The sequence below is a fragment of the Carlito syrichta genome, unplaced genomic scaffold (assembly GCF_000164805.1).
Source record: "Carlito syrichta isolate Samal-C Ts95f unplaced genomic scaffold, Tarsius_syrichta-2.0.1 Scaffold143041, whole genome shotgun sequence".
Taxonomy (NCBI): Eukaryota; Metazoa; Chordata; class Mammalia; order Primates; family Tarsiidae; genus Carlito; species Carlito syrichta.
Window position 1 is genome coordinate 25,621 of NW_007087137.1, and position 12,562 is coordinate 38,182.

General features: G+C 56.3%; 2 protein-coding genes across 2 annotated transcripts in view; one reads left to right on the forward strand and one right to left on the reverse strand.

Annotated features, from left to right (window-relative positions):
* The first annotated feature begins 1,930 nt into the window (after positions 1 to 1,930).
* CABP4 (calcium binding protein 4) lies at positions 1,931 to 5,972 on the forward strand. The gene is made up of 6 exons (XM_008050132.1): positions 1,931 to 2,293; positions 2,668 to 2,698; positions 2,779 to 2,922; positions 4,615 to 4,724; positions 5,650 to 5,797; positions 5,944 to 5,972. The coding sequence occupies exons 1-6, from the start codon at positions 1,931 to 1,933 to the stop codon at positions 5,970 to 5,972; spliced, it is 825 nt and encodes a 274-aa protein (XP_008048323.1).
* A 6,301-nt stretch (positions 5,973 to 12,273) lies between these two features.
* The window catches only part of TMEM134 (transmembrane protein 134), a 4,550-nt gene continuing 4,261 nt past the window's right edge, over positions 12,274 to 12,562 (reverse strand). Inside the window, exon 5 of the mRNA XM_021708605.1 lies at positions 12,274 to 12,562. Coding sequence (XP_021564280.1) covers positions 12,468 to 12,562 — 95 coding nt within the window. The 3' untranslated portion in view covers positions 12,274 to 12,467.

Sequence of the window (12,562 nt, forward strand, 5' to 3'; positions counted from 1 at the left end):
CAGCGGGTCGAGGCTGCCGTGGCCGGGAGCGGCCACTGCACTCCAGTCTGGGCGACAGGGTGAGACTCCAACTCAAAAAAAGAAAAAAAGAAAAAAGAAAACCACTTGGTCAGCTCACTATAAGTCTGCTTGATGCCTAGTATCCTGGGATCCAAAGCACTTAAGATTCCAAGAGGGAGCCAGGCTCGGTGGCTCACACCTATAATCCCAGCATTTCGGGAGGCCAAGGCAGGAGGATCACTTGAGCCCAGGAGTTTGAAGCCAGCCTGGGCAACATAGCGAGACTTCAACTCTACCAAACATAAACAAATTAACCGGGTATGGTGGTGTGCACCTGGAATCTCAGCTACTTGGGAGTCTGAGGCAGAAGGATCACCTGAGCCCTTAGAGCCGCGGTCGTGCCCCTGCACTCCAGCCTGGGAGACAGTGAGACCTCAACTAAAAAAAAAATCCCAAGAGGAGAGGGCTGTGGGTCCCATGGGCCCATAGGAGTCCAAGGGAGTCTGGGACAGTAGGAGACCCCTGCTCCTCAGCTGTGTCACTCATGAGCTCAGGGTGAAATCTAGGCATGGGGCCCTGGCAACCTGGGGCCAGGAGGGCTGTCCTGGGACCAGCTTGTGCCTCTTGTGTGTCTTCCGCCCCAGCGTGGCCATCTCCCGTCCCCTGGAGCTTCTAGATAGAGGGGTAGCAGGGGGCTCTGTGATGTGATGAGGGGGAGGTGGGCTAGGGGCACCCAGGCCTGGGACCCAGGAGGCCTGTTCCCCGCCCCCACTTCCCCAGGCAGAGGGGAGGAAGTTTTCCTCGGTAGACGGACCGAGCCCTGGTGGCAGTGTGGTTAGGGGAGGGATCAGATGCCCCAGCATCCTGCCCGTGGCCCCTGGCTCCAGCCATTTGAACTTTGGCCTGGTGGACCCCTCACCCCCAGGGCTGTCCCTCACACAGACCCCACTTGGCAATCTCCAATCCTACTGGATCAGAGCCCTGGGTACCCCGCTGCTAGTCCCACCGCCCAGGGCCCCACCAGCGAGGCCTGGCTTACCTGTGAGATTCGGGCGATGGCCGGAAGGAGCGGGGCATGCCGGTCTGCCCGGCTGTCCAGCTGTCCATACGGCCCCTCACCGGGGCCCGCTGCATGGCGCCCGGCGGCGAGGAGGCGGGCAGACAGGCAGGAAACCCAAGCTGAGAGGGCATCAATCATTCATGGGTTGCTCACTGGGAAACCCTAACCCCAGCCCAGGAGGGCCAAGTGACCAACCAGACCCCCCCATCCCTGACCGGGCCGGCCAGGCGAACCCCACACCCTGGGCCCCTCCAGCCCTGGGCAGGACCCCAGGGTTCACCTCCTCTGACATCACCCCCACACCCCCCAACTCGGCATTCAAGTCCTCTGTGATCCGGCCTCTCTCCCTTGGTTTCTCACGCCCTCTGCTCCAGCCAGGATGTCACCTCCCCAGGGCCCCCAGTGGGCGACTTGTCCTGTCCTTTCCTGTCTCCCAACTGCTGTCCTCCTCCCTGCCTGAGATGCTTTACCCTGGTCTGTTCACCTAAGCCCTCGGCCCGTGTCACGCAGCAGGGCTGGGACCTTAACGCTTTGGCAATACTCCCCCATTTTATAGACAAGGACACTGAGGCTTGGAGGGTGAAGACGTGCACCCAGCAGACGGTGGCAGAGCTGGAATCTGAAGCTCATGGAACCACCACATCCTTGCACCCCTCGCCAGTTCCCTTGACCCACCCGGCTGTGCCCTGGCCAGTCCCGGGGCAGAGGGCTGGGATTAGGGCCAGGCTTCCCGCCTCACTGACTCTAATCCTGCTCAGTGCCAGATCCCAGGCCCTCGGCTCTAAGAGTGGGGGTGCATAAGAAGCTTTATGGGCCCTGCGTGCCGAGGGTACCCGGGGTGCTGCCTCTCTGCCCTGTCGTCCCTCCTGCATGGCCACAGAGCAGGCGAGGGGGCGGCACAGCCCGGGCCCGACCGCTGGCCCCCAGAAGCCCCCTGGAGGGGGTGCGGCTCCCCCGAGTGGTGCTGAGGGACCCCCCTGGACCAAGAAAAGCAGCAAGAGGGAGAGGGCTCTCCAAGGGTCCCGGAAAGGCGCTGGCAGCCCTGGGGACCAGACCCCGCTCCCAGGCCCTGAGGTCCCAGGAAGCAGTAAGAACCCCACTAAGGCCGGGGAGGGACACAGGGAGGCACCCCCCGCAGTCCCTCATCGCCACTCCAACCGCCACCGTCCTAACTCCCAGCATGACGCTGCTCAGAGGACATACGGGCCTCTGCTCAACCAAATCTTCGGCAAGGTCAGGCGGGACCTGGGCAGGGCGGGGGAGCCTGGGGTGGGAGTGAAGACACACCCCTTGGGCGCAGCCCACCCTGCCCCTGCGTACTCAGGCCTCCATTCTCTTCTGTCTCTGAGCCTGGGCTTTGGGAGAGGGCTACTGCCTTGGGGGTAGGGTGGGTCTCAGGCCGGCCTGGACGGCGGGCACAGGAGACCTCACCCCCAGGGCTCTGTGGGAATGCGATGCCCCAAGAGCATGACGGGGCTCACGGGCCCTCAGCTGCCCTTTACTGCTCTGGTGAGGCGGAACCTGCCCAGACCAGCACGAGTAGGGGCTGGAGAGGGAGAGGCAGAGCCCTGGTGGCTCTGGGGACATGCTGGACTAACCCCCTGCAGGACCGTGAGCTGGCCCCCGAGGAGCTGGATGGTGAGTGTCTCTGGCGGCTGGCAGGGCGGGCGCTGTCCCTGAGCCGGTCCGTGGGCCTGACCTCCCCGCCCCCACCCCAGAGCTCCAGGCTGCCTTCGAGGAATTTGACACTGACCATGATGGCTACATCGGCTACCGAGACCTGGGCGACTGCATGCGGACCCTGGGCTACATGCCCACCGAGATGGAACTGCTGGAGGTCTCTCAGCACGTCAAGATGAGAAGTCAGTGACAGAGCCCCCTGCCGGGGTGGGCGGGCCAAGGCCGACTGTGGGCTCCTCGCCGAGCCTCGGGAATAGCGTGATCTTGGGGCGACGAGGGGCAGTGGGCGGTGGCCTCTGGGAGTCTGTCAGGGGTCAGGGGTGCTGGTGGGAGTGAGGGAGGGTGACGGCTTCCAGGACCACAATGGCCCCATCAGATGCGGGGATGCTGTTTCTCGGTGTGGCAGGAAGGCCGCCGGGGACCCAAGAGAGGCCCTTGGGGCTGGGGGGAGGAGCCCGTCTGCTGCACACCTTCACTCCTTCCACCCAAGGCCTTTCTGGCCTAGAGGTCTCTGACTCGGTGGCAACTGCTCTCTCCGGGAGACCCCTCTCTTTCTGTCTGCAACTCTGCCCCACCCCATCCCCTGGTGGCAGCTGCCTGGCGTGGCCCTGGCTTGAGAGGTCTCTGGCTGCACCCTGCACCAAATGTCTGTGATTATTCTCAGGCAAAGATCATATTTCCTTTGTTCCAGAGCCCTGCATTTTTTCTATTGTTGTTGTCATCATTATTATTATTATTTTTTTTTTTTGAGTTGGAGTCTCACTCTGTCACCCAGACTGGAGTGCAGTGGCCTTTCCCAGCCACCGCAGCCTCGACCTGTTGGGTTCCAGCGATCCTTCCACCTCAGCCTTCCAAGTAGCCGGAATTACAGGCATGCACTACTACACCTGGCTGATTTTTTAATTTATTGTAGAGATGAGGTCTCGCTGCCCAGGCGGGTCTCGAACCCGCAGGCTCAGGCCATCCACTCACCTCAGCCTCCCAAAGGCGCGGGATGACAGGCTGAGCCACCGAGCCCGGCTAATCATTATTATTGTTGTTGTTGTTATTTTGAGTCAGGGTCTCTGTCACCCAAGCTGGAGGGCAGTGGCATGATCATGACCACCACAGCCTCGACCTCCTGGGCTCAGGTGATCCTCCTCGCCTCAGCCTCCCGAATAGCTGGGAGCACCACGACTGGCTAATTTTTTGAGTTTTTTGTAACGATGAGGTCTTGCTATGTTGCCCAGGCTGGTCTCGAATACCTGGCTCGAGCAATCCTCCTGCCTCGACCTCCCAAAGTGCTGGGGGTAGAGGCGTGAGCCACTGTGCTCGGTCTCAGTTTTCAAAATGCAGATGGGATTTACAACTGATGCGAACCTTTGGTGCCATGCTTGTCTGTCCCCAAAGCTGTTGGTGACCATCCATACTTTGCGTGATTGGTGGCATCTTAGAACCGGGGACACTGACTACCATACAGGCGTGCCTCGGAAGTGTGGCACTTATTGCCTCCTGATGGGCTCCAGCACGTGAGAGCCATGCACTTGAACTCCAACAGTACCCCACGGAATAGGCTTCTCATCCCCATCTGAGGATGAGGAAGAGAGGGTTAGCAGATCCCAGAGCCATGCACATCAGCAGCATAAGCAGGATTTGAACCCAGAACCCTGGGGCTGCTTGGCTCCAAAGCCTGGTCTCTTTCTCCCACACTTGAGTTCTTTGCTAAGGGCAGCCTGGGGACCGGAGTACCAGCCTCCTGCACCCTGCGGGCATGGACGTGGGTGTTCCTTCTGGATGCACAGCCCGAGGGTGGGTGGGAGGGGGTGTCTGGCTCTCATGATGTCCCTCCTTGGGCCTTGGCCCTCACCATCGTGACAATCTGCCTGGGTCCGCAGTGGGTGGCCGTGTGGACTTCGAGGAGTTTGTGGAACTGATAGGCCCGAAATTAAGGGAGGAGACCGCGCACATGCTCGGTGTGCGAGAGCTACGCATCGCCTTCCGAGAGGTGAGGTGCGGAGCGTGGCGAGGCGGGCAGTGGGCGGTGGGACGGGGCTGGACTGCCTCTTTGATGTCCTCTAAGGCCAGGGGAGACCATGAAGGCCCAGAACCCTGCAGGCTGTGGTGGGACTAGGGCCTAGGGATGAGTCAGAGAGGGTTCAGCTCATGCCCAGCTTGAGGGGGGGATCCATCCAGGGAGACTTCCTGGAGGAAGAAGCAGGGGAGCAGCTAAGCATTGGCAGTGGCAAGAGTGGAACCGGCTGGCCAGGCGTGGTGTCTCATGCCTGTCATCCCAGCACTTTGGAAGCCTGGGGTGAGAGGATTACCTGAGCCAAGGGGTTCGAGACTAGCCTGGGCAACTTAGTGAGACCTTGTCTCTACAATAAATCAAAAAATTAGCCAGGCATGGTGGTGCACGCTTGTAGCTCCAGTTACTTGGAAGGCTGAGGCGGAAGGATCGCCTGAGCCCAGCTGGTCCAGGCTGCGGTGGCCATGAGCGTGCCACTGCACTCCAGCCTGGGCGACAAAATGCGACTCGGACTCAAAAAAAAAAAAAAAAAGCTGGGCTCGGTGCTCAGCCTGTAATCCCAGCACTTTGGGAGGCTGAGGTGAGTGGATTGCCTGAGCCTGCAAGTTCGAGACCCGCCTGGGCAACTTGGAGAGACCTCGTCTCTACAATAAATCAAAAATTAGCCGGGCGTGGTAGCGCGCGCCTGTAGTTCCAGCTACTCGGAAGGCTGAGGCGGAAGGATCGCCGGAGCCCAGCAGGTCGAGGCTGCGGTGGCCGGGAGCGGCCACTGCACTCCAGTCTGGGCGACTGAGTGAGACTCCAACTCAAAAAAACAAAACAAAAAAACAAACACACAAAAAGTGGAGCCGGCTACGGGCAGAGGCGTTTGGCTGGGAGAGGTTGAGCCCTGCCCGGACCCTAGTTTGACAGGGACAGGGATGGACGGATCACGGTGGCAGAGCTGCGGGAGGCCGCACCCGCTCTACTGGGGGAGCCACTGGCGAGTTCTGAGCTGGATGAGATGCTCCGAGAAGTGGACCTCAACGGGGACGGCACCGTGGACTTCGACGGTAAGCCTCCCTCCCACCGCTGCCCCACCCTTCGGTGCCCAGGCTGAGCCCTGCACCTCCCGGGGTTCCCTGCTGTGGGCCCAAGCCCCGCCCTTCGCTCCCAGGCCCCGCCCTTCGCTCCCAAGCCCCGCCCTTCTCTCCCACAGAGTTCGTGATGATGCTGTCCTCCCACTAAGGCTCCCGGGGGGCGTGTCCGCGAGACCCAGGTTGTCCCCATCCTCCGAGAGGCTCCAGGATGGAGGCCCAGCAGCCCACAGACTTCCCTCCCTGATGACTCCCGGCCTGAGGGTCTCGTGTTACCCACCCGCTCTCAACCCGGCCTCCCCACTGCTCCAGCTGCCTGGAGAAATCTGCGCTCAGCTGCCCGTCGTTTCCTGGCGTGAGCAAGACTTGGGTCTCTCCAGAAGCTTAGAAGGAAGGTAGGGAGTTCCCTGGCATTGGCAGAATTCAACAAGAATCTAGGGTGAATTGAGAGGGTGGCCGGCCCCTCCCGCTACTGTGAGTAAAAATTGTTTTAAAAAAAAAAAAAATCTAGGCCGGGCTCAGTAGCTCAGCCTGTAATCCCGTGCTTTGAGAGGCCGTGGCGAGTGGATTGCCTGAGCCTGAGTGTTCGAGACCCACCCGGGCAACTTGGTGAGACCTCATCTCTACAATAAATCAAAAATTAGCTGGGCGTGATAGTTCCAGCTACTTGGAAGGCTGAGGCGGAAGGATCGCCGGAGCCCAGCAGGTCGAGGCTGCGGTGGCTGGGAGCGTGCCACTGCTCTCCAGTCTGGGCGACAGAGTGAGACTCCAACTCAAAACAAAAACAAAAACAAAAACAAAACAAAAACCTGAAAGAAAGAAATTAATGACCCCAGGTACTGAGGACAAAGACACACATTGAAGCTGGGATTGTAGGAGGGAGCTGATCTCATGGGAGATTCAGACCCAGATGGACGCCTGGGTGCCTGGGCTCCAACATTCACAAAGGACAGAAGACCCAGAGGATTCTGGGTGTGTTCCAGGGTGTCAAAGGGTGACCCAATCCCTGAAAAAGGGACTCAAGCGTTTCTCCACTGGCCCGCCTGAGAGGGGGCAAGGATGCAGGTGCTTAGGGCAACGAGTGGACACAAGTTACCCCAGAGAGCCTGAGGCCCCAGGGCCTGCACCTTGAGCAGGAGTGTGGTCTGTGTCCAGGATGTGGAAAGCTGAAAAAAACTGGGAGAAAAAACCTGCTGAGACGGGCACTCCTTCAACCCACATGTGCACGGCACTTGTAAAATCAAAACCAAAATTGAAAATCCCTGCCATTCCCAAGGATGAGCCCATGATAAAATTATAGATAACAAGCTGGGTGTGGTGGTGGGCATCTGTCGTCCCAGCTACTCAGGAAGCTGAGAGATGCGAGGATCACTTGAGTCCAGGAGGTCAAGGCTGCAGTGAGCCAGAATTGCAGCACTGCACTCCAGCCTGGGCAACTGAGTGATCGTGTCTCAAAAAAAATAAAATAAAAAATAGAAATAAAAATAATGTAAGGAAATAAACTACTATGCAAAATAGGAGGGCTCGCATCTCAAAGTGTAAATAATAATAAAACAACCTAAAAGACAAAATAAATGCAAAATAAAAAAAAGAAGAAAGAAAGATCATAAGCAGTAACAGGATAGTATGAAAATAGAACAGGGGTTGGGTTCAGTGGCTCTGCCTGCAATCCCAGCACTTTGGGAGGCCGAGGCGAGTGGATGGCCTGAGCCCGTGGGTTTGAGAGCAGCCCAGGTAACTTGGCGAGACCTTGTCTGTACAATAAATAAATAAAAAATTAGCCGGGTGTGGTAGTGCATGCCTGTAGTTCAGGCTACTTGGAGGCTGAGGTGGAAGGATCGTCGGAGCCCAGCAGGTCGACGCTGGGATGGCTGTGAGCATGCCACTGCACTCCAACCTGGGTGACAGAGTGAGACTCTGACTCAAAAAGAAAAGCAGTCTTCAGTACTCAGAAAGCTTCTGCCAGCCAAGTGTGGTGGCTCACGCCTGTCATCTCAGCACTTTGGGAGGTGGAGGTGAGAGGACTGCCTGAGTGCAGGGATTCGAGACCAGCCCTGGCAACTTGACAAGACCTCGTCTCTACAAAAATCAAAAAATTAGCTGAGCATATATTAGCCTGGCTACTTGGAAGGCTGCGGTGGAAGGATTGCCTGAGTCCAGCAGGTTGAGGCTGTGGTGGCCATAAGCGTGCCATTGCACTCCAGCCTGAATGACAGAGTGAGACTCTGACTCAAAAAAAAAAAAAGAAAGAAAGAAAGAAAAAAGGCCGGGTGCAGTGGCTCAAGCCTGTCATCCCATAACTTTGGGAGGCAGAGGCAAGAGGATTGACTGAGCTCAGGGGTTCGAGGCCAACTTGGGCAACGTGGAGAGACCTCATCTCTACAATAGATCAAAAAATAAGCTGGGTATGGTGGTGTTCGCCTGTAGTTCCAACTACTTAGAAGGCTGAGGTGGAAGGATCGCCTGAGTCCAGCGGGTCGAGGCTGTGGTGGCCACCAGCATGCCACTGCACTCCAACCCGGGTGACAGAGTGAGACTCCGACTCAAAAAAAAAGAAAAAAGAAAAAAATAACCCAACAGAACTTCTAGAAATAACAACAACAACAAAAGGCCATTGGGATGAAAAAAATTAATGGATAAGTTATCAGCGGATTAAACACAGTTTAAAGGAAGATTAATGAACTGGAAGTTATGTCTGAGAAATCACCTATAATGCAGCAGAGACAAAAAGATGGAAAACATTAAGGAGGGTTCACAGTCATTGGGAATCTCAGAAGAAGAAATATACAAAACAGGCATGAGGGTTAGACTGAAAACTTTCCATAAAGGCTTCCACTGGCCGGGTGCCATGGCTCACACCTGTAATCCCAGCACTTTGGAAGGTGAGGTGGAAGGATCACTTGAGCCCAGGAGTTCAAGACCAGACTAGGCAACATAGTGAGACCCTGTCTCTGCAAAAAAAAAAAATTAGCCAGCCATGGTGGCACATGTTTGTAATTCCAGCTACTTGGGAGGCAGAGGTGGGAGGATTGTCTGAACCCAGGGGTTCGAGGCTGTGGTGGTCATGATTGTGCCAGTGTACCCCAGCCTGGGAACAGAGTGAGACTCCCCCCCAAAAAAAGCCTTCCACAGACTTTTTTCTTTTTTTTGAGTTGGAGTCTCACTCTGTCACCCAGACTGGAGTGCAATGGCCGCTCCCGGCCACCGCACCCTCGACCTGCTGGGCTCCGGCGATCCTTCCCCCTCAGCCTTCCAAGTAGCCGGAGTTACAGGCACGCGCTACCACGCCCGGCTAATTTTTGATTTAGTGTAGAGATGAGGTCTCATCAAGTTGCTCAGGCGGGTCTCGAACCCGTGGACTCAGGCAATCCACTCACCTCAGTCTCCCAAAGCGCTGGGATTATAGGCTGAGCCACCAAGCCCAGCCCTTCCACAGACTTTAAGTCCCCAATTGAGGGTGCAAATTGAAACCAGTGAAACTGCAGAATACACAAAACAATGATCAACAACTCGAGAGAACTGTCAGATGGACAGATGGACAACATTCTGTCAAAGTGTTCCTATAGACAAAGTGTTGGCAACTTGTATAAAGGGCTGGGTAGTAAATATTTTAAGCTTTGAGGACCACATGGTCTCCAAGGCAACCGTTCACTCTTTCCGGCAGTTGTGGTTTGCTGTGCAAAGAATCAAAGCCGACTTACAGACAGATGAGTGCAGCCGTGTCGGAAACTTCATAAATAACAGCAAACAGCCGGGCTCGGTGGCTCAGCCTCTAATCCCGCGCCTTTGGGAGGCTGAGGTGAGTGGATTGCCTGAGCCCACGGGTTCGAGACCCACCTGGGCAACGTGGCGAGACCTCATCTCTACAATAAATCAAAAATCAGCCGGGTGTGGTAGTGTGCACCTGTAATTCCGGCTACGCAGAAGGCTGAGGCGGAAGGATCGCCGGAGCCCAGCAGTTCGAGGCTGTGGTGGCCGGGGGCGGCCACTGCACTCCAGTCTGGGTGACAGAGTGAGACTCCAACTAAAAAAAAACCCAAAAAAACCAACAAACAAGTAACTTTATTTATTAACACTGAAATTTGAATTTTATATACTTTTATGTCACAAAATTTTATCTTCTTTTTCTTTGGCTTTTCCTATTACAAAATATAAAAAAAAATTTGTGGGCCAGGCTTGGTAGCTCAGCCTGTAATCCCAGCACTTTGGGAGGCCGAGGCGAGTGGATTGCCTGAGCCCGTGTTGTGTGCCTGTAGTTCCAGCTACTCGGAAGGCTGAGGTGGAAGGATCACCAGAGTCCAGCAGGTCAATGCTGGGGTGGCGGTGAGTGTGTCACGGCCCTCCAGCCTGGGCAACAGAGTGAGACTCCAACTAAAAAAACAAAGAAAAACAATTTGTGGACTACACCCTGCTGACTTCTGATACAGGCTTCTAATAAGAGGAATTGCCACTTGAAATAACTTTCTGTTAAGACTGTAGAATTAGGCTGGGCACGGCAGCTTATGCGTGTAATCTCAGCACTTTGGAAGGCTAAGGTGGATCACTTGAGGCCGGGAGTTTGAGACCAACCTGGGTAGCACAGTGAGACCTCATCTCTATAAAAAAAAAAAAAAAAATTAAATTAAATTAGGTCGGTGTGGTGGTACACACCTGTACTCCCAGCTACTCAGGAAACTGAGTGGGAAGGTCCCATGAGCCCAGGAGTTTGAGACTACAGTGAGCTATGATAGCACCACTGCACTCCAGCCTGGGCAACAGAGTGTGACCTTGTTTTAAAAAAACTGTAGGCTGGGCATGGTGGCTCAAGTCTGTAATCTCAGCACTTTGGGAGGCTGAGGCAAGAGGATTGTCTGAGTCGAGGGGTTCGAGACCAGCCTGGGCAACTTGGCACGACCTCATCTCTACAATAAATAAAACATTAGCTGGGTTTGGTGGGGCACAACTGTATTTCCAGCTCCTAGGAAGTCTGAGGTGGAAGGATCACCTGAGCCCAGCAGGATGAGGCTGTGGTGGCTGTGAGCATGCCACCGCACTCCAGCCTGGGCAACAGAGACTCTAAAAAAAAATTGTAGGATGATTAAAAGGTTGTAAGTATAGTAGCGACTCTCTGAGCTAATTGGCTATTTGCTCGCTTTCAATGAGTAGTTTTTGTTATTTTTCTTTTCTTCTATGCTTGCTTTGATTATATTTATTGGAATGTAATTTTATTAATCAATCTGATAAACTGATAATTTCTATATGTGTTTATTTCACTTTTCTAGCTTTTATTTTATCGTACAAAAGTATTGTTTCATGATGGATTAGAAACGAAAACTAGTCCTTTACCACAGCTAGTTTGAGGATTTGATGGGTGTCCCCAAAGCGCCTCGATCGCGGGCTCTGAGTGGCAGGCCTGGGTGGGCCAGGGGGGCAGGCGCGATCGCAGGGGCCCGGTGTTCACAGAACCCCGAGGGCCCCCGTGCCTTCAATGGTGAGTGGTGCTCGTGTTTTAGTGGCGGAGACTGTGAACGGGCAATATGCCACCAGGCCTCTCCAGCAGGGTACACGGACTCAGTTCCCCTCTCCTGCCCTTCTCCCGGCGTCATGGAAAGGGCCCTTGGCTGGGGAGCTGGAGCCCTGGGCTGTCCCAACTCTGCTTACAACCCACTGGGTGTCCTTGGATGAGTCAGTCCTCATCTGTAAAATGGGGCCCACCTCCTGGGCCTCAGGCTCCTCTTCTGTAAAATGGGGCTGAGGAGGTGAGGAATACAAGACACAGCCCGTGCTCAGTGCTTAGCCCAGGGCCTGCCTGGTGCCTCCCAGCAGCTTGAGAACTGGTAGCTATTATGATCTCAGATTTCAGGGTTCTCAAAGATCCTGTTTCTTGGTTCCTAAGACTCTGAGACGCTCTGATTTTCCAAAATTCCGAGATGGCCTGTTTCTCACGTTCCCCTGGTTCCAAGAGTTTGGACCACTGAGGCTGCCCGTCAGGCAGGCGCCCGTCCCGCGCCTCTGCCCCCTTCTCCCCCTCCGGCCTGGGAAGGAGGGTGCCATGGCCCACATTCCGGGCTGGCTGCGGCAGCCCAGGGCCCCAGAGCCGGGCTGGAACTGGGATACCAGCCTCCAGGCCCCATTCCTGCGTCATCTCCGAGGCCCTTGGGCAGAGCCACCGACAGACACCGGGGTGGGGGTGGGGGCGCCTGCCAAGGGTTGGGGGTGGGGAAGGCTCTTCAGGCCTCCTCCGGGCTTGCCGGGCGGAGGAGTCCCTGGTGCGTCCCCGTCCCTGACATGTTGCCGCGTGACGTGGGCAAGTCTCGGAGCACCAGGCTGTTGCCTGTCCCACGCGAGGCCGGTGGTGCTTGAAGCCCACCAGCCCCAGGGTCCGTCGCCCTCTCGGCCTTTCCGGGTGGAGCCTGTGGTCAGGCTGGAGGGCTGGGTCAGCGGTGGCGGGACACAGAGAGCGCAGCTGTCGCTGCTGCCATTACTCTTTTATTAGCACAAGCTACCAGGAGCCCGGCAGCCGCAGGGCCGAGAATAAGTTAAGGCACAGGGCGGGCGAGGGGCGACCTTCCCAGGGCCAGGCCTGAGCAAACTCCCGAGGGTGTGGGGGTCCCGGGGGCCCCTTCCCCCGAACCGAGGCGAACGGAACGGCGCGGGACACGCCGGCTCACTTCTCGAAGTAGGGCAGGTAGAAGAACTGGAAGCCCCGCTGGCCCTTGACGGCGCAGTAGATGAAGATCACGTGGTAGACTGCGGGGCGGG

Excerpts from the sequence above, each read along its gene's own strand:
- CABP4 (XM_008050132.1), top strand. The coding sequence starts at position 1,931 with ATGGCCACAGAGCAGGCGAGGGGGCGGCACAGCCCGGGCCCGACCGCT. Across the intron at positions 2,294-2,667 it reads TCAACCAAATCTTCGGCAAG|GACCGTGAGCTGGCCCCCGA; the intron begins GTCAGGCGGGAC and ends AACCCCCTGCAG. Across the intron at positions 2,923-4,614 it reads TCAGCACGTCAAGATGAGAA|TGGGTGGCCGTGTGGACTTC; the intron begins GTCAGTGACAGA and ends CTGGGTCCGCAG.